The sequence below is a fragment of the Pygocentrus nattereri genome, chromosome 29 (genome assembly GCF_015220715.1).
Source record: "Pygocentrus nattereri isolate fPygNat1 chromosome 29, fPygNat1.pri, whole genome shotgun sequence".
Taxonomy (NCBI): Eukaryota; Metazoa; Chordata; class Actinopteri; order Characiformes; family Serrasalmidae; genus Pygocentrus; species Pygocentrus nattereri.
In genome coordinates, this window is record NC_051239.1 from 13586526 (window position 1) to 13607825 (window position 21300).

The following is a 21300-nucleotide window of genomic DNA, read 5'->3' on the forward strand; positions in this document are numbered from 1 at the left end:
ATCACACAATAAATAGACCCGTCCAGCCTATTTTTTATTTTTTATTTTAATGTATTATCATTATTTTAAATCGCCTCTGCGCGCAGTGTTTCAGTCTGTGGCAGACATTATCTTACTAAAACTAATCTTACGAACTGGAGAAGTGCTCACATTAAAGTCTGAAAGGCGTAAATATCTGAGCGAAGGCTAAATCGTGCACCCTGGTAATGAACAGAAGGTTCATTAAGGCTAATAATGCAACTAATAATCCAACCACAACCGCACAAACAGCTGTTTATGCTCACTTACCTATAAAGAATTAAATGTATGCTCCAGTCTTGAAATATCCACAGCAGTCTAGAATTTCTTGAGTGCCAAAATCATTTTCCTTGAACTGGAGCTGACCCTCGCAACTCTTTAGCGTGGAGGAAATGGCTCAGTCTACTTGTGGAGTAAGACGTCAATAAAACACACCTCACGGGATTTAATGGGTCTATGGTCGACTCTGTACACAGAGGGTCAAATGAAACAAAAGCTGTGGATGGTGTCCGTATGAGCTGATTATGCAGGTTAGGGTAAATAGTTTTTTCCTGTGTGCTGGGATGGGTTGGGTAGGGGGAGATAAGGGGGACAGGAGGAGGCGTTAGCCGCCGTTTGGGCTCACACGAGCGGGAAACACGACTCTCTCACCAGGGGACCACACAGCCTCATCTAACAGCCTCGCAAGCTCCCAAAGCGGCTGAGAAACACACAGATTCATCTTGAATAACGTCTGCGTTCTTGTGTAAAACTACAAATCGCACAGTATTTGTGATCATACCGTTTTGTACAGAACAAGGCGATTTCGATAGTTAATTTATTTTTGTTTTGCATTTGAACAAATTACGCAGTATTATTAGGCACGCTGTTGTGTGAGGTTAGCAAATACAAGAAGACGATAAAATGTTTAAACAGGCAAACATTGACTGCAAATACAAAGTTAGACTCTCATTCACGCGCAAAGAAGATATTAAAACTACAATTCCCAGATAGCACATGGACAGCGCTGATTGGCTGTGGCCGACGGAGCTATATGACGTTTCACACACGGCGCTTCCGAAACAACGGACAAACCGGAGAAGAAAGGCAGCAACCGTCAGGTGGAGACGGATGGGATCTCCGGAGTAAAATTTTAGTCGGAGAAGTAAACCTTTCCGATCTGTCACCGACGAGGAAACAGATATTACAATTGAGTAAGGTAACAATATGTGGAATATTAACGAAGCGAGTCATTTGAAGGTGAAGAACATGATCTTAAACGGCGTTTATTGGCTAGTGTTAGCCAGCTTAACATCTTCGTATGAGTGAAGCTGAGTTAGGTTAGTAACTAGGATAGCTAACGGTACTTGTGTAGATTGTGATTGATAAACAGAGTTGGCCACTGTCTGCATTTAAACAAAAGGCTTAGCGCTAATACTTAAGTGACTCGGATAACACTAGACTTACACTCGCTACCAAAACAACACTAAATTTGGCGAGAGGAGAGAAAAGGACAGAACAAAACTGCAGCGGAACGTCTAAATCCAGTTGAGGAGCTGGAGTTTTTTTGTCTGGTTAAAATAAGGTGCTAAAACTTGAGAGATGTGAGCAACAGAATAAAACATGAAGATGTCAGTTAATCATTATATAAAGGGTTTAAGTGCTGTCGTTTTAAAATAAGTTACATGTAGCGTTAACTGGATTGATGTAACATTAGCCAACTAATCCACCTCTGTTGTTAAGTGAGCATCTCTGAATGCGCCATCACGTTAGCCAGCTAGCTAACTATGTGGCAGGTTTCTGTCAGAAACAGAAATGTTGTTAACTAGTCGCTTTCTTGTGAGCTAACGCTACTATTTTGTCTCTACAGTAAAACAGTTTTTTTACTGGAAAAACTCTTTGCGTAACATTTCACTTTTCGAATAAATTTCGTACAAAAACGGGGATCTTTAACGGTCGTGTGGCCCTAACGCTAGCTGGCCAGCTCGCCAGGTGTTTATGAAGTTATTCATGAGCTGAATTAACTAACCTAGCTGCCAGAGTAAGCAGAGGTCTTTAGGATTTGGAGTTTGAAATGCTGCCTTCAGGGTTTGTCAGGAAAGCACTGTGTGCCTCGGTGAAGTTAAGGTGGCGCCATCATGCGTTTGACCAGTTTTCTCGGTTTTCTATTGTCTAGGCAACACTAACGTATTTTTGTAGTCAGGCATTTGGGTGATAGACATAAGTCTAGTCTATTAAAGCTAACTGCAGTTTTTTGGTGAATCACAGCAACAGGCGACCCCAAAGATTGACAGTGTTCTGGCATGAATTTCTCAGAAGTCTTCAAGCAGTCCAACCAGCTGTGCAAAGTCTCTCCGGATGGAAAGTATTTGGTATGAAATTTCCATATTTGATGTAAGTTATATAAACAGCCCAGTGAACCAAGAAAAGCTGTGCACTAATGACAACCCTACACAACCTTTACAGTCTTTAGCATATACAATGGCCTTGACTGGGACAATTGTGTCATATTCAACAGTGCTGTAACATCACGTTGCACAAAAGGTTAGCAATTTAGATAAGACCTCTGATGTAGTTCTCTCTAACTAACCCCTTCGTTTTGCTTTCTTTTGTAGGCCACCTGTGTTCAATATCGCCTTGTGGTGCGTGATGTCAACACACTGCAGATCTTGCAGCTGTATACCTGTCTGGACCAGGTGGCCCATATGGAGTGGTCTTCAGACTCACTCTTTATCCTCTGTGCTATGTACAAAAGAGGGCTTGTACAGGTACTTGGATCCATGCTTTTGATGAAAATCAGCATATAATCTGGATGCAGTCGCTGAACTGAATACCAGTTTGTTGACTAAACAGCATCTATTGTACTAAATAACATTAAGTCCCATCTGGTTGGTTCAAGTTGCCTCCAGTAACTCTGGAAGCTCACATGTTTGTCATATCAGCAGAAATTCAAACCCAGCCATATAATTTCAAAACAAATAAAAATAATCTTACCTTTGTAGAGGTAGCCAGCGCCAGTCTTTCATTTTGCTTCAGACAGAAAGGGGCAGGTGGAGTGGAACCTGTGAAAAGAGTGTTTCTTGCTGGTGATTGTGTGTGTGTGTGTGTGTGTGTCTGTGTCTGTGTCTGTGTGTCTGTGTGTATGAACACGTTTTTCTGTCTCGCTTTTGCAGGTGTGGTCTCTGGAGCAGCCAGAATGGCACTGTAAGATAGATGAGGGCTCAATCGGACTACTCTCCTCACGCTGGAGTCCAGACGGACGTCACATTCTCAACACCACTGAGTTCCATGTAAGTGTGAAGTCAGGAGGAGTCCATCCTGCACCATGTCAACTGTTGCTGCCCGTAACTAAAGACCTGAAAATAGCAGTCAGTCGGGTGGACCAGGGCTAGCTTAAACCCTCAAATAACCTGTCATAGGACATAGAGCCCTGAAGTATGTCCACATCCTGGGCATTGTTCATTGCAGCATGGTATTGTAAAATCAAGTAAATAAATAGAAAATGCATTTGAGGTATAATTTTAGAGGGTTTCCTAGGTCTTATCCTGAATGGTGTTTGCACACTACACAGGTTTCTTGGAAAAAAGCTGGAAAGCAGGCCTGAGATGAACCAGTCAAGCAAAAAAAAAAAAAAAAAAAAAAACAAAAACAGTGAGATTCCAGTTATTTATTTTATTGGTTTGTTTGTATGTTTTTTCTCTGTTTGTTTATATTTCATACATTGGGACAGTGCACATAAATCAACCCAGTAGTAAATGTTATGGCTATTGTCCCTCTGTACTCCTTGATGTTAGAAGCCAAAAACAGTTTATATAAGCAAAAGACAGTTTGCATACACACAAACTAATGTTCTAACAAGTTTGAAACTGGAGGAAAAAGAGTATTTAAACAAGCGTTGACACAAAATGAAGATACAAGACAGCAGTTTACATGCAAATGTGTCAATATGGCAATAGGTTGTGGGAATTGAGGAAAAAGGGGGAAAATGAAAAATTCATGTTTGCGTGTTTGGATGTTGTATGTTAAAATAATAAAAAAAATGATTATTGCCTTAAATTTAACATGAAACACATTATTACAGAGTCAGAGATTGATATTGCAACTCTTGATTAAAATTTAAATTGGATATGCCCTAAAACGTTTCTGTGAGTTAACCATTGTTCTCTTGGTGTTTGGTTGAATGGTTGGGTTTCTGCTTTGGGCTTGAATTCACAAAAGGTTAATTGTAGCACATGTATCCCCTGTCCAGAGGTTTTTCTGCCCTGACCATGAACGAGAAGAAGCTCTTACTTCATCTCCATCTCTTTTTCTCCATTCTACGTCTTTGCCAATTTGGATTACACTTGGGCTGAGTGCCAGAGCTGGAGTTGCTTGCTGCCTGAACTTGACTCCGAGAGTCACGGACAGGTGCTGAGACAGTGAGCAGCTGTGTCTGGGAATGAAGGCGGGGGGATGTGGAGAGCAGCGTGTCTGTGAGCCTGTGGCATTCGCACTTTGTGCCTGACTCTTCTCCCACTCAGTAGCAATCAAATGCAGACTCTGTTCTTCCTCTTCCGTTTGACGCTACTACTTGATAAACTTTAAGGATATTATAGGTTTGTTTCAAAAGATGATAATATTAGTAGGGCTGCACTTTGTATTGCATAGTAGTCGTTACTGCAGTATTGGCCTTTGCTCTTTGCGAAAAATGTGGATATCGCAGAATGCTGGAAAATGAAAAATGAGCCCTCTAACAAATCGTTGATTTATTTATAGATTTAGTTATAGATAGTTTTTGGGAATCCTTGCCAACATCTGATGATTCATGTCAATATTTATGATATTTAGTAGATCACCAGTCACAGTTTGTAGGAACATAATCACAATATGTAGTTTTGCAGATGTTGTGCAGCCTTAATCATCAGTACTGATTATGCAGATTAATGTAATGCAGTATTAGTAATTGGTTTGTTGAAGGATGCCAATCTCTGTGAGGAGAGGAGAGGTTAAGAGTTCAGTGCCCAGCCGCAACTGACATTACGTTCACCCCAGACAAAAATTCATTAAGGTTTTGCCAAAGTGGTGTACGTGTCACTGCTTTGGTTTCACGATACTCATAAACAGGATGCTAAATTAACTTGTTTAGGAACAGCTGCCTGGTGTTATTACAACCAGTGTGTTTTCTCTGCCCTTTCTCAAACAGTTTATCCACATGCTGATGGGGATACTTTGCCATAGCGTGTTTTATCAGAGCTCACTGGAGCATATGAGTGGTTGAATTTATAAGAATCTTTGTCTGTTCACTTGTAGGAGGCTGGATTAAAAGAAGCCGGTATCTCTAATGATCTATGGTATGTTAGGTATGTGTCAGTCAGCTGCTTGAAACATCCTCAGAGAAATGACAGAGTACAGTTGTATGCAATATTTTGGGCAGTATTTGGAAGAATTCCATGTTTTGCTTGTTTTCTATGTGAACAACATCCATTACAGAGAACATACTTCTGTGCACAGCTATTGTTTATAATTTTCGGTTGTTTAAAATTTGTTGAATTTAATGTGAGGAAAATAAATAAAATGTAGTCAGTGGAAAAAAGGGCACATTTTTATATTTTTTTCCAAATACATTCAAATTAATTGTGCAGAAAAATACTGTATTTAAATTTCTTTCCTGTTGTTTTTTTTTTTTTTTTTTTTTTAAACTTTTGCTTAGAAAATCAACAATATGTACAATTTGATTGGAGATGTTCAAACATTTGCATATAACTGTATTTCCCAAGTAAAGTAATTTATGGCTTTTTAGACTTGTAGTTTAAGGCAAATGTGCCACTTTAATTTGACTGATATGAACTGAATCACAGCTGCAGTCAACATGAATGCACTACAGTAAAAAAGTCAAGGCCGAGACGGGACTGAATCCAGCACAGGCTGGTAATTTTCAACTCACCAATTCCAACACACTGATTCAAGTTCGCCTAATTGCCAGGTTTAGTAGGAGTGTTTAGAGCAGGAAAATCACCAAATTGTGCTGGTCACTGGACCCCCAAGACTGTAGTTTGGCATCCCTGTTCTGGGTGGGGGTGTCTCTTCAGTTGAGGGCCTACGCTATTGTAGGGTTGTGGAGTAGGGTTGGTGGAGTGAAATGTCTCATTGTGATAATGAACTGATTAACAGGCAATTTAGTTACAGAATATAAAGAAGTGTCTAATGTTTTTCCCCCAGAATGGACAGAGAGACTTCATTAGAGCGTCTGAGTTATAAAGTCTAGAGTGATGCTGTTTGAATGGTACTGTTAGTAAAGTGGAAATCATATGAAGCAGGATGTAGGATTAGTGCTGAATTGATGCTGCATTAATATACAGTTTTAGTGTAGATGCACAATATCAGAATCTTATTGGTACTGTAAGATAATTGCTTAAAATTGCAGTTGGACAGATCTTTAGATTTGACCAATATTTCAAACCAGTATTTGATTACATATGTATTGTAGTGTGTGTGTGTGTGTGTGTGTGTGTGTGGGCATGGTGGGTAGTGCTGTTGCCTCACAGCAAGTAGGGCCTGGGTTCAATTCCCCAGCTGGGCGACCAGAGTCCTTTCTGTGTGGAGTTTGCATGTTCTCCCCGTGTCTGTGTGGGTTTCCTCCAAGTACTCCGGTTTCCCTCATCATTCAGAAATATGCAGTCAATCCAATTGGACATGGTAAATTGCCCCTAGGTGTGAGTGTGTCTGTCTGTCTGTCGGCCCTGTGATGGACTGGCGACCTGTCCAGGGTGTATCCTGCCTTCCTCCCGATGACCGCTGGGATAGGCTCCAGCATCCCCCGCGACCCTGAAGGAGAAGTGGCTTAGAAGGTGTTCGTGTGTGTGTGTGTGTGTGTGTGTGTGTGTGTGTGTGTTTTTTATATATATATATATATATATATATATATATATATATATAATGTATGTGTGTGTGTGTGTGTGTGTGTGTGTGTATATGAAAAAAAATAAATAAAATATATATACTTGTCTGACTGCACTGCGCCAAGTGTAAAGTTTGGTGGAGGGGCGATTATGGTGTGAGGTTGTTTTTCAGGAGTTTGGCTCGGCCCCTTAGTTCCAGTGAAAGGAACTCTTAATGCTTCAGTAGACCAAGAGATTTTGGACAGTTTCATGCTCCCATCTTTGTTTGAACAGTTTGGGGATGGACCCTTTCCTGTTCCAACATGACTGCGCACCAATGCACAAAGCAAGGTCCATAAAGACATGGATGTGTGAGTTTGGTGTGGAAGAACTTGACTGGCCTGCACAGAGTCCTGACCTCAACCCGATAGAACAGTTTTGGGATGGATTAGAGCAGAGACTGCAAGCCAGGCCTTCTCGTTCAACATCAGTGTCTGACCTCAAAAATGTGCTTCTGGAAGAATGGTCAAAAATTTCCATTAACATATTCCTAAACCTTGTGGAAAGACTTCCCAGAAGAGTTGAAGCTGTTATAGCTGCAAAGGGTTAGCCGACATCATATTAAACCCTATGGATTAAGAATGGTATGTCCCTCAAGTTCGTATAGGTGTGAAGGCAGATGAGCGAATACTTTTAGAAATACAGTGTATATATGTGTGTATTTGTACTGGTATAAGCCCAGAATTCCCATTACAGTGCCTCATTTTTTTTTTTTAACACCCTTTTTGCTTCTCTAATGATTTCCGCTGCTCTGTTATGTTGATGTGTCCTCCGTCCTCCTGAGAGTCCAGCTGGCTTGGGGAAACTCAAATGACCTCAGAGACTAGGTCTGTAGTCAGAAGGCTTTTCCCATTAATTGATCAGAATAGCAGTTTATATACACACAAATTGCATGATCATCGCGTGATCATGCGAGAAGACAATAGAGAGAGAGGACTGGATGAAATAGAGTTATAGTTAGCCAAGGGCCCCAAGGATGTTTATGACGTCCGGGTACATGGAGCCTAAACAACAGAACAGTGTTAGAACGTTGCTGATTGGATATTACTTACAACTAACTATATGAATGCACAAAAATAAGCTGAGGCCTCTGTGTGACACAAGCCCTAAGGCCTAGTCATGAACCCAGGATTTGTGCATTGATCAGGAGTATGCACTTGTATATACATTAGGATCTAACAGAAAGAACATCCATTACAAAGTCTTTTGCAAGCCAAACTTCCATGAACGTAGGCCTGCCTGTTTTTGTCTTGGAGAATTGATGCAGCTCCAGCTGAGCTTGACTAATTACAAGCAAGCTAGCACTTTGTTCCAGGTGTTAAAAGTAATCTGTGTTTGGTAAGTGGTGATATGAGTCTCGAGAAAGAAGAAACTCAAGGACAGTGGTGAACAGTATACCATTCAAATGAGCCAACATTGTTTGGGATTTAACCAACAATGCCCGCCAGCCTGGGACCTTTGGGCTTCAGCTAATGCTTAGCATTTTGACTGTGAGCTGTTAGAAATCTGTGAGTGTAAGCAGCCTGAGTGGTTTAACGATGGTGCGGGGTGACATCTCCCACCCTCTCGGTACGTCTGGCTAGCTGTATCAGATGCAGGCGAGAATCAAGCCTGTAATAGGAGAATTGGGCCTGGATCGTTTTAAAAATGTTTTGTGGTGAGGAATGCTCTGACCTAATCCTCTGCTGACAGACAGGTCTATGTAAAGATTCTTGGAAATGTCAGTCAAGCTTCTCGAATACAAAAGGGGTTTTCCAAATGTGAATCATATTGATTCATTAGATTCCACAGTGTATACCATAAATCTTATTACTTACCTTGTGCTGTGTGGTCCATGCACTGGGCACATTATCGTTTCTCTCTGTTTTAGGTTGACTGTGTATTTGATTGATTTGATTTGATTTGATTTGATTTGATTGATTGATTGATTGATTGGTTAGATCCCCCCCCCGATTGTTTATGCAGATAGCACAAATGTAGTACCTGGTATCAGTATTTCAAGAGAATATGCTGAGATATCGTAAGTAAAAGAAATAATCCAGTCTAGTTTTGTAACTGAAGTATAATGGAATTGTTTTACAAAACTTTAGGCAAAATAAAGTAAGTCATATGATAACATTAAGAATATAAGCTGGCTAAGTAAATGAGTGCCTTTATTTTTATTATACAAATTTTGCAATTGTTGATTTATATATGCAACAGACGCCTCAAGAGTTGAATATAATATTCATTTTGTAGTATTAATTTTGTCCACCCTAAGACTTTTAGTTGTCCAAAGAAATCTTTAAGGAGATTGTTGGTTGCATATTCTGCTTCTCACAATCCAAGTGATTCGAAACACGTTCAATGATGTTCAGGTTATTGGTGTTCTCAGAACTCTATTGATCTGAGAACGCCAGCTTCTTTGTTTGGTTTGAGAATGTTTCAGACCCATAATATTGAGATGTCTTCTTACAGCGGAAGTCTGAAATATGAAAGCTTTAAATACTGTTTATCTTGAATCATTTTGATTATCTTATATAATGGTGATTAGAGGATTATGTAATAGTTGTGACCGGTCTGACTTGAATCGGAACCAGTTTTAGTGTTCTGCTAGGGCTTCCAGGTGTTGGGAGAACAGTTTTCTTTATATCTTTTTATAATCTTTTTTTTAAAGCTATACTTTTGTACTAGTCATGTTATTCTTTTTCATTGTTATGTTTTTCATCCTGAAGCAGAACAAGTTATTTAAGCATGAGCTGTCGACATTAATTTTTAGTGAGGTGACTCAATTTGAAATTACTTATTTTAAAGCTTATTAGTTTTTAATGAAAAAATTATTAGTATTGTTATTGGAAAAGGAAGCGGTATCATTCTATTTGTACTGTCTTTGACATTGCAGTGTTGTTTTCATACAGCAGTGCCGGGGGCTGCAGCTGTCGTGGTGCTGAATGTTCCTCTGTGTTTCCAGACCTGGTGGTGACGTGTGTCTGCCTAAGCTGGCACACTGAACCTATGAATGCATTAGCCTCACCAGCTTTCTCCGACCACTAGCATGCATGGCAACACGAAGAAACATCTCCCACCTACTTCCCCACTGTCCTCAAAGTCATAGATTTCAGATTTGCTAAGTCTCTCTCTCTCTCTCTCTCTCTCTCTCTCTCTCTCTCTCTCTCTCTCTCTCTCTCTCTTGCTCTCTTGCTCTCTCACACTCTCACTCTCTCTCGCTTGCGCTCTCTCTCTCTCTCTCTCACACTCTCTCGCTCTCTCGCTCTCACTCTCTCTCGCTCTCTCGCTCTCACTCTCTCTCGCTCTCTCGCTCTCACTCTCTCTCGCGCTCTCTCTCTCTCTCTCTCTCTCACGCTCTCTCGCTCTCTCACAGCTCGCTCTTTCTTTCTCTCTCACAGCTCTCTCTCCCACAGCTCGCTCGCTCGCTCTCTCTGTCCAGCCAGACATGGTGAGAGGGGCCATCTCTTGATGTTTTGATGCTAGTTTCCATAGAACTGAAATAGAGAGAGGTGATGTTTAGGGATATTCATGTAGCACAGCTGTAGAGCTTAGCTCAATCTTTCCAGAGGTGAAGACAGATAGCCACAGGAGAGAGGGCAGCTGATGCACATCAGGTATCCTTCTAGCCTTGAGTTCAGTGTAGAACAACAGGGGAGCATAGATAATATAATACCTCTTATTGTAGACTTTTTAGGCCTGTAACTATGTATAGATTGTTGTTTTTAAGTTTGAGGTTTTGTGTGATTAAGGTTCGTTATGAATGTGGTGGTGCAGGTGGCATTGAGATAAAGTATCATCCTCATGGCTCATAGTCACGGAAGCAAGACTTTCCAAGTGCCCAAGGATCTCAGTGACCATTCACATGTCAGGTTTGAGACTTTGTCACTTCTGCTAGCCCATATTACTTTTACAAAGCAATGTGAAGATCTTGGCTAAAGGACAAGATGAGTTTAGTATTTCACAGAGCTGTGATGCGCAGCACGATCAGAGGCAGTGAAGATGAAGAGATGCGCGCACATTAGAATGGCTTACCGAGCTGTAAACAAGCACATAAGAGCCTTGCACTTTGCACTCCAGTCATAGTTGAGGTGGGACACATTGATACTGATTGTATGGATTAATTAAAACAGATCCATGCTCAACCAAGCATCACAGCAGTAATGTATATTCTCATTTGTTGTTCCACGTAGATGTTCTCAATGGATTCTTCTCAAAGTGACTACACACACTGATCACAAATGGCCATACTATTTATTGCTTGACCTCTGCGGTCTTCATCAGACCAAAGACTTGTTTAAAATCAAATGCACATTGCACAAAATGCAAAGTTGAGCTATGCGTATGCATATCTATGTATCACTAAGGAGTGATTTCTTTGTACCTAGTTCTACGCAACTTTAAAGTCCTAGATTGTGACGAAAAATCTTGAATAATTTTAATCAGTGCATTTTTACATTATTTGTGCCCTGATAAACAAAGATTTACTTGTACTGTTCCCTTTTTTCCAGCAGTGTGCTGCAGGGACAGGTATAAGTGGGCACTTCATTTTTTTTTCTGAAGCAGTAGTTCAGAGGGGGGTAGACAACTGAGAAAATGAATAAATATTGTTTATTAAATAGCTCTTTGCTAGTTCACCTGATTTCTGATTACACTTTGTTACATGGTGCTATCATGTGATACAAGCTACAAGCATGATAGCTGTGGTGGTTCACTAATTTCCAGCATCAATGTGGTTTATGTTGTAGATTTTAGGAATAGACTTCAGCTGTATGGTAACTGATGATGTCAGCATTAAGTGAGAATAACAACACATTCTAATAGATTCTGGCTTTAACATGTGGTTGAGTCATCACATTTTCACAGACTGATATATATTTTCTTCTTGGCTTGCATTTCTTTCTTTCATGTCTCCCCACTTACATTGCTGACCCCCTTTAATTGTAGCATCTGGTAGACTGAGTGTCTGTGTTCAAGGACAAGATGTTACATGTTATTTGTGAACATTCTTTACCCGTGTACCCATCCTTTGGCAGGGTGCCCTGACTTAAACTTGTTATAAAGCTCTTTAAAGTAAAGTGACACTAACACTTGTCTGTCTTTTGTCAAGTGCCTTGTCCATCATCTTTCATGAGTCCATAGTTTTTGGGCTTTTTCCAGTAGTCACTATCATGAATGTGTCGGTATGGAAATTGCAGAAATAATTGGGATAATACATGTCCTGTGTAATCCTGTAATGGCCATTTTTCATTTTTTAATTCTGATTTTAAGTAGGCGTAACACTTGAGGCATAGCTTAGCATCACATGCTTAAATAGACAGACAAAGTATGCTGTATATGACAGTGAGCCATTTTTCATAGAATTAAGTCACCTATTAGAACTCTAATATTTGCTGGCTTGAAATAAATACGTGCTTGTTTATTTGGGAACACGTTGTTGTGTATTTAAAGATATGGGTTTATTTACCAGTATCCACTCATTGCCCTGTCTTTAGGGGAGGTTAGCCTTGCCATTGGCCTGGATTTATTTGGCCTTATTCCATAGATTCTCCTTATTTCACCCACTCATCATTTCATTCCCTCTGGTTTTGCTCAAGTTCAGTGCTAGATGCCTCTACTTCTCAGTGTGGTGCTTTTGGAAGGATTAGGAAGGATTAGGATTGCAACATTAGTACCAGGATGATTGATGAGACTTTTTTACTTAAACACTCCTTAGCCTCATTAGCAGCTAGCAGATTGAGTTATGAATAGTCAGCATATATTTAATTTGCATTGTGTATGTCTGATTCAGAAACTATTATGCTATTTATTGCTATCTTTATTGTTGTATCTGGACCTGAATATCTGGAGTTAATTTCTACATAAAGCTGCTCATTTAGCATAATGGGTGATATTGTGATATAACATGAAACTTTTGTTGTGCTGAAGGACAAAACAATGCTACTGACAAACATTATAAAACAATATCAAAAGTATGTTTTATGTTGTACTGAAGGACATGCCTTTTTGTTACCAAAGTTATTAGAGGGAGAAAAAGTGAAATCATCAAATATTTCAGAAAGATTTACACACCTTTACTTAGCTTTGTTATACTGCATGACATTAATGATGCGCAAGAGTCTGGATGAAATGTATTCAGATTTTTCAATAGTTTTAGATACAGTATGTTGCCCATTATTCTATATATTGTTTTAAATGCAAAGAAAATTATTCCATGAGTGTTCATGTATATTTTTAGGATGCATTTCTACATTTTGAAAACACTATTTATACATTAGAATAATATTTATACATTTTAGTTTTTTGTGTTAAATAAATGGCCTTCAGATGCCAAATTTACACATCTAATCTTTTTCCCATACATGCATTTGTGTGTTAGTTTTTTTATTTTTATTTATCTGGTATTAGTGCAAGGTTGTGATTTTACAAATATGTCTATCAACCGGGAAGCTGGATAAATTGAAAGAAGGACAGATGTTGTCCTTAATAGCACAACTTAATCCTGAAAAAGTGAAGAATTTAAGCATTAGGTTTAAGTTAATGTTTAAATCACATCATGTGATAACAGTAAGAGAGAGAGATGGGCTTTTTCTTACAGTATCTAAGTTGAGAAAAACCTTTCAAGATCTGAGTGCTCCATTTTTGTATTTCTAATAATACTGCTTTTATACAGTAAACAGAACAGTCTTTACTGTCTTACCTGTAGCTTGATTATATTTCAGTGCTCTAACCTCTCACAGTGAACACATAACACTCACTACTACTATTCCAGTACTAATTACAATAAGCCAAAGTTGCAACATAAATAATATTTGTAATAGACCAAACTGCATTTTAAATTCTTGGATCATGGGTCACGTTATTTACATCATAAAATTGCAATGCACATAGATTTAAAAAGAATAAATTGGCTGGTTGTCCATTGCGTGTTGGAGCCAATATCTGAGATTCTGATCATGTGTCCTTATTGAAAATTATTTTAGATTTTAAGACTGAAGCACCTAATTAAACTGAGTGAAAATGTACCATATGCAGTAATTTCTGTCGGTAAGGTTACCCATTCATAATTATCTGTTGCATTAATCATTTGTTGTTAATCATATGTGAGAATAACATCCTTTTTTCTTTTTTGCCTCTTTTACCTTTGCAGCTGAGAATCACTGTGTGGTCTCTTTGTAACAAATCTGTGTCATACATCAAGTATCCTAAGGCCTGCCAGAAAGGTAAGTGATTGATTGTGATGAATTATACTTAGGGTAAAAGCAGAGATGAACGTGTGCGTGTGTGTGCGCGTGTGTGCGTCTGTGTCAGTGTCATGGGGTTGAAGGGAGACTTCTGGACAGGGTCACGGTAAACCATGCCATACATGAATCAGAGTGTGGGTTAACCTGTAACCTTAGGCTTGGCCCTGGCCCTGAAGCCAAGTATGTGTACTCGCTGACAGCTGGGGTGCCTTGTTCAGTAAATGTCACATAGTCATCATAACCAGTCTGTCCACATCAGGGGGCTGTGATGTGTTCTGGGCAGTGCACTCTCTGTGCAGGACAGGGACTGTGATAGCTTTGGTGTTACTTTGGCCCTGGGCTAATACAATGGAACACACTCCTCCTAGTCTGGGTGGTACATGATATGATTAGGGAATTGTCGCTACCGTAGATTGATCGGGCTATAACTTGCATCATCTAATTGAAAGGTTATACTGAAAAATGGTGGCATCTTCTTGTGAACAGTGTGCCACAATAACAGGTTAAATGGTCTACATGCAAAGGAAAAATTATATAGAAGAAAATATACACTTACCTGCCACTTTTATTATTAGGTTCAATTGTTTGGCTGATTAGCTGTGCGTGTTAACAATCACATGGCAGCAACTCAGCAAGTTTAGGCATGTAGAGGTGGTCACGACAACTTGCTACCATGCAGACCGAGCATCAGAATGGGGAAGAGAAGTGATTTAAGTGACTTTGAATGTGACATGGTTGTTGGTGCCAGACAAGCTGGTCTGAGTATTTCAGAAACTGCTGATCTACTGGGGTTTTCACACACAGCCATCTCTAGGGTTTACAGAGAATCGTCCGAAAAAAGAGAACATATCCAGAGCGGCAGTTGTGTGGACAAGAATGCCTTGTTGATGTGAGAGGTCAGAGGAGAATGGGCAGACTGGTTCCAGATGATAGAAAGGCAACAGGAACTCAAATAACCACTTGTTACAACCAAGGAATGCAGAATACCATCTCTGAACGCACAACACGTCGAACCTTGAAGAACATGGGCTACAGCAGCAGAAGACCACACCGGGTGCCACTCCTGTCAGCTAAGAACAGGAAACTGAGACTACAATTCGCACAGGCTCACCGAAATTGGACAATAGAAGACTGGAAAAATGTTGCCTGGTCAGACAAGTCTCGATTTCAGCTGCAATATTCAGATGGTCAGGTCAGAATTTGGCATAAAACAACATGAAAGCATGGATCCATCCTGCGTTGTATCAACGGTTCAGGCTGGTGGTGGTGGTGTAATGGTGTGGGGGATACTTTCTTGGCACACTTTGGGCCCCTTAGTACTAATTGAGCATCGTTTAAATGCTGCAGCCTACCTGAGTATTGTTGCTGACCATGTCCATCCCTTTATGACCACAGTGTACCCATCTTCTGATGGCCACTTCCAGCAGGATAATGCACCATGTCACAAAGCTTATATCATCTCAAACTTGTTTCTTGAACATGACAATGCGTTCACTGTACTCCAGTGGCCTCCACAGTCACCAGATCTCAATTCAATAGAGCACTTTTGGGATGTGGTGGAATGGGAGATTTGCATCATAGATGTGCAGCTGACAAATCTGCACCAACCATGTGATGCTATCATGTCAATATGGACCAACATCTCTGCGGAATGTTTCCAACACCTTGTTGAAAGTATGTCACAAAGAATTAAGGCAGTTCTGAAGGCAAAAGGGGGTCCAACCTTTTGCTAGCAATGTGTACCTAATAAAGTGGCTGGTGAGTGTATAATGAATAAATGAATGCAAATTATCCTCACATGCTGTTCAAGCCTGTGCTGTTCTATATTCTGTATTCTATAAACATCTATGTTAATGAATATAGATGTTTTTCATTGTTTAATACTATGGGTATTTTGACAGTCACACATTCTTTGCATCTAGGACAGTTTCCATGTATGTCAGAGGGGGTGACGGAGCCTTAAGACCTTTTTATACAGAGTCCAGGTTTTATTGACTAAAAGAAAAAGAACAAGTTATTAACACTTGTAGACTTTAGAGCTCATGGTTGCTCTTGCCGAATGTTCACACAATGCTCTGAAGCAGAGCATTGAATACCACTACACACTAACAAAAACCCAGAGCGGCTATAGAGCTGACGCTCTTGTGTTTCTGTGGAATTCCTCAAGTTGTGGATGTGTGAATGTTATCATGGCCATTATTTAATCATTGATAAATTGATAAGGGGTCCCATAACATATCCACTCATGACCTATGCAGTAAAGATGTATCCAGAATATGCCAAATACAAGTCGGAAGTTTGCATTCTTCATCCAGATATTTTGGTGTTAATATTTTCATGGCCTTATCTGTTTTAGGGCTGGACTTCAGTGCAGATGGGCGCTACATGGCTTTAGCTGAGCGACGAGACTGTAAAGATTACATTAGCATATTTGTGTGTGATGACTGGCATCTTCTCAGGGTGAGCATTTTTCTTTGTCTTGACAAAGTACAGCCCACACACCTTGCTGAGATTGTAGATCTTGAGGATGGTATATGGTGATTTACTAGAGATAATCAGGTATTGGATATGTTTGAGGGTGAAGTTTCTGTTGGATGGGCAGTATTATATGCAGATAGCTAAGTATGTTCAGTAGTTTAAGTCTAGGAAAAGGACTTATTCAGAGATGAACATTCATTTGTAATATGATGATTGGTACTTACAATAGCACTCTGCTGTAGCATTTTGAGACAGAAACACAGGACTTAGCTGGGGTGGAGTGGTCTCCCAATGGCTGTGTGCTTGCAGTGTGGGACTCCTGTCTTGAGGTGAGCATAGATTTTCTATACACAATATTTTAGAAAATCAGTGACACTTGATCATGGTATCACTTAATAATGTGTATTCTGTAACCAAGAATGAATGGTATATTTGTGTACCTAGTATTTTGGCAAAGTTTGTGTTGGTAGTGAAACTGTTGTGAAGACATGGCATTTGGAAAAATAAATGTATTCAATTGCATGTTTGTGCATTTTACTAAAATGCAGATGTACATTTCTGCAGTACAAGATGCTACTGTATTCCCTGGATGGGCGTCTGTTGTCTACTTACAGTGCTTACGAATGGTCACTGGGCATCAAATCAGTTGCCTGGAGTCCCAGTAGCCAGTTTCTTGCCATTGGCAGCTATGATGAGAAGGTATAACCATGCTCATGTTTTTGCATCATTATGGGCTTGTTTTATTTTGATAACATGTAAATTCACATGGTTATTCAAACAAGTTACATGTCCTTTGGTAAATGTTTTGATTTCGCTTTGTTGGTTAAAGAACACGTACCTGCTCTCGTTTCAGAATGAATGATTTTGCTGTTTTTTTTTTTTTTTTTCCCTATTAGGTTCGGATCCTGAACCACATCACCTGGAAGAAGCTCATTGAGTTTGAACATCCAGCCACAATCACCAGCTCCAAAGCTGTAGGCAGTTACTCCTTATATTAATCATCACTTCAAAAGGCATTGCTTATCCTTGTTGTAACACTTTTCTACAGCTTTTGTTGTGGTTTATGGATTGCCAAGGTAGCATCTCTGTACAGGAAGGATGAGTGGACAGCCTTATGTTTTCAGCATTTGTTACTATTAGCTGAGTACTTCTAAAGGATGATCGGTCATTTATTTATTTATTTATTCATTTATTTTTATGTTGTTACTAGGTGGTGTTTAAAGAGGTGGAGAAAAGACCTGTCGTTGGTACTGAAAATGTATCCATTCATCAGATCACCCTGGGCAGCTCCCTCTTCAACACTCAGAGCAAATGTAAGCCCTTGGGACTGATCCATAATAAAAGACTGCATGAAATGGAAAAGATAGAGAGCTTAAATATTATTATATTAGATATAATAATAATAATATAATATGTAGGTCAAAAATAAGAGAACATGAGTGGGGCAAGCAACAGTCCTGTATCTGAACATTTCAGTACAATAACATTAATGCAGGGTTAATGGGATAGAGGTTTATAGGTAGTAAAATGGCAGATAAATTAATAGATTTTAAGTTGTCATTATTACTATTGAATCATTAGATAATATTGACTTATTATGTCACACCAAGTAACCTTATGCCTTGGTTTTTATTTTTGCAAGCTGTGGCTTTAGCTCTGTCGTGCTTCTGGGTCCTATTGGTGTCCATATGTGCCCGTACGTGGGGTGAGCGTGTGTGCTCATGTTGCATGCTATGCAGACAGTGGTGTCTCAGTGGAGACCATGGCTAGGAGGCTAGGCATGGTGACAGGGCCATTACGAATTCCGATGCGCAGCAACTATTTCTGTAGGCAGACCATTGACTGAGGTCTGCAAATGCCCCTGTATAAATCTCACCAACAAAAACATAGTGCTTAGTGTCATGTTTTGACATGAGATCCCATCTCTAAGCCTTCCTCTCCGCTCTTAAAAACATGAAACCACCCACACTGACTGTCACACTTTCCCCCTGTGCTTTCAATGGTATTAATTCAGACTCGTTGGCAGCAAGTGCACTGCGTTTCTGAAGATCACGGGGTTTACATACCGCACTCCTCTGAAACTCGCAGCTATATACAGTAAAGTTTGCATAGTACACTTGTTATTTTCAGGTTTTTTTTAAATTTTTTTTTTATAAAGAACAGTCTCTCATCAAACCAGTAGCTCTGTACTAGAACACAGTATCTGAGGTGGATTAACTGTTACTGCTATAAAATTGTGCTAAGATGACACTGTTGAAGATGTTGAAATTCTTTTCTCTGCAACTTGATTGATCCGAGTGATTCATTACCTTATTTCAGATGAAATCGCTTCACTACCAGTCCAGGTGACAGTGGTAAAGCCTGATCTGGACCGAGCCAACCCCAAAATTGGAATCTCTGCTGTTGCTTTCAGTGCAGACAATCGCTACCTCGCCACAAAGAATGGTAATAATCCTCCAAAAAATACTAATTATAAATGTTGTAGTTCACATGTTATTTATGTGAGAAAAAATGCACAAAAAAAGTTTAAAAATTAAGACCCATTACTGTACAAGTTATACATAGCTTGTATTCAGTGCCCCTTGCCCCATTTGGCTCCACTACTAGTCATGAGAAGAGTTACAGGCTGCCCACAGAGTCTGGTATTTGGAGACATATGCTGTTTTAGCTGCTGTGTAATTCCCCTTTATTCGAAACACTGAGCTTATTCTTCCTTGTCAAAACTCCCCGACAAGTGTGTTTTCCTCCTTGGCTCAGCAGAGCTGACTAGCTGTGGGGGTGTTAATCATAAGTGCAGTACTTAGATGAGTAGGATTGTCACTGGGGCAGAGTGTGTGCTTCTGCTGTCCTCACTTATGCTGTGCCAAACCCATCTCAGACAACATGCCGCAGAGCCTGTGGGTGTGGGACATGCAACGACTTGGCCTACAGGCCGTGCTGGAGCAGACTGCTCCCGTGCGCTGCTTCGTCTGGGACCCCCGAAAACCCCGTCTGGCCCTTTGCACCGGAAATGCCAAAGTCTACCTGTGGTCATTGGCCGGCTGCGTGTCCGTGAAGGTGCCAGCGGAAGGTAAACGGCCAAAACGGGCTGTAACACTTTACTGAGAAATGCTTGCAGGACAATTGATTACTAATTTAAAGTGATGGTTAGCCAAAAATCTAATTTTCACTGTTGTTGCTGTTGGAAACAGTAAATTATTTTTTTTTTAACACAAAGCCATAAACAGTAATTAAAAAATCAGAAGTGTCGAATCGGATTTTGTTGAGGGTTTTGGACCCAGTTGTATGTTTTTATGGGTCACATTTTAGCACATGCAAAAAAAAAAAAAACTCCACGTGACTACATTTTAAAATAAAATTACTAAATTTAGGGTGTAAATCTCATTTTTGGCTAAATCATCACTTTTATACAAGGGACAACAGTTAAAGGCTAAAATTTGAAATCCGGGCAAAACTACCATGAATGTGTAAATTTATCATAAAAAGTTTATCATAATTCAAATGTTCAAAATATGCCTCATATATCCTTCACATAAACTAAAAGGTTCTGCTCATAAAATAAATCCCTGGTGCTATTACACTGCTTCTCTGTTCAACAGGTAATTTTCAGGTGCAGTCTCTTTTCTGGCATGGCAATGGAGATTCATTGGTCCTGCTTGGGAAAGACCAGATTTGTCTGTGCTACATGGCTACAGATGAGGAGAAATGAGCAGCGGACAGAAGCACCAGGCCCGCACCCTAAACCAGCACTCCAACTGACCTGAGGCTGCCTTAGTAAGTGTGTCTAGAAAAGGCCAAAGGTCAGGCTGCCCTAGTTCATCTGGGGCTTGTTGTCTGAACTCAGATTTTAACTCTGTGTTCTGAAGGGAACTATAACTGGTCTTAAGTTAGAGGAAAATGGCACACTTGTTCCAACGTACAAAAAAAAAAAGGTCTGGAATCCAGGGAGCCAATGTCTTTTATGTTGTTTAATCAACAACAAAGCACACAGTGTCATTTTATGTCAAGTGTAGACTTTCTCTCATTTGACTGAATTGAACTCTGAACAAAACATTAGTTGTAATATCATCTTGACTCTTAGTATTGAACCTCTCTGACCATAAATGCTTAAAGCCTAGCGTATGCTGTAGCAACTCAGTGGGCTAGTAAGGTGTAGAGACTTTTCCTAACACTAGTGTGACAAAATGCTAGCAGGTTGTCTTCCGCTATGGCCTAAAAAAAAGACTCCAGTTTCTCCCCCAGTTCACTAAGGTTTCCTACAAAAGGCTGCGTAATTGTAATGCAATGGTACTAATGTGTCCATTCATATGGCAAAACATAACAGGCCTGGATACTGGAATGTTCAGAATTGTTTGCCTTCATATACACTCCTTTTTCCATGAAATCAATTACTTAAAATAATCATTGTTCACTAAATAAATAAATAAATAAATAAACAAACCACATTCCTGTTGCACTGCTTCAGTACAGGAGCTGTCAGCCAATGCAATTTAATTAACTGATAGGTAAGCATACAAGCTCCTGCTCTGTACCCGTTACACTCATCCTCTCAAAGTAATGTCCAAACAGTTCACAGTAAAAACATCAGCTTGTTTTTCTCAGGTCTATCTGAATGTAAAATTTTAAGGAGGACCAAGTAGGAAGGAGGCTGTTTTTTATGTGTAAATTTAGAAGTTAGG

General features: G+C 39.8%; 2 protein-coding genes across 6 annotated transcripts in view; one reads left to right on the forward strand and one right to left on the reverse strand.

The window, feature by feature from the left end:
- tp73 (tumor protein p73) overlaps positions 1–337 on the reverse strand; it is a 40113-nt gene extending 39776 nt beyond the window's left edge. The window contains exon 1 of the mRNA XM_037536246.1: positions 289–337. The gene's annotated coding sequence lies outside the window, so the exon portion shown is untranslated. The remainder of the gene's footprint in view (positions 1–288) is intronic.
- A 733-nt stretch (positions 338–1070) lies between these two features.
- Positions 1071–20833, forward strand: wrap73 (WD repeat containing, antisense to TP73). Of its 5 annotated transcripts, none has more exons than XM_017705814.2 (13): positions 1071–1216; positions 2266–2391; positions 2613–2765; positions 3171–3287; positions 14050–14122; positions 16500–16603; positions 16864–16950; positions 17186–17320; positions 17518–17595; positions 17832–17934; positions 18941–19066; positions 19500–19691; positions 20221–20833. In XM_017705814.2, the coding sequence occupies exons 2-13, from the start codon at positions 2356–2358 to the stop codon at positions 20328–20330; spliced, it is 1314 nt and encodes a 437-aa protein (XP_017561303.1). In that variant the 5' UTR covers positions 1071–1216; positions 2266–2355; the 3' UTR covers positions 20331–20833. The 5 variants fall into 5 exon arrangements, with proteins under 5 accessions (XP_017561303.1, XP_017561301.1, XP_037392144.1 ...); XM_017705812.2 differs by having other exon boundaries at positions 2266–2369; XM_037536247.1 differs by having other exon boundaries at positions 1071–1211.
- The last annotated feature ends 467 nt before the right edge of the window (positions 20834–21300 follow it).

Excerpts from the sequence above, each read along its gene's own strand:
- wrap73 (XM_017705812.2), top strand. The coding sequence starts at position 2,301 with ATGAATTTCTCAGAAGTCTTCAAGCAGTCCAACCAGCTGTGCAAAGTC. Across the intron at positions 2,766-3,170 it reads ACAAAAGAGGGCTTGTACAG|GTGTGGTCTCTGGAGCAGCC; the intron begins GTACTTGGATCC and ends TCGCTTTTGCAG. Across the intron at positions 17,321-17,517 it reads TTGGCAGCTATGATGAGAAG|GTTCGGATCCTGAACCACAT; the intron begins GTATAACCATGC and ends TTTCCCTATTAG.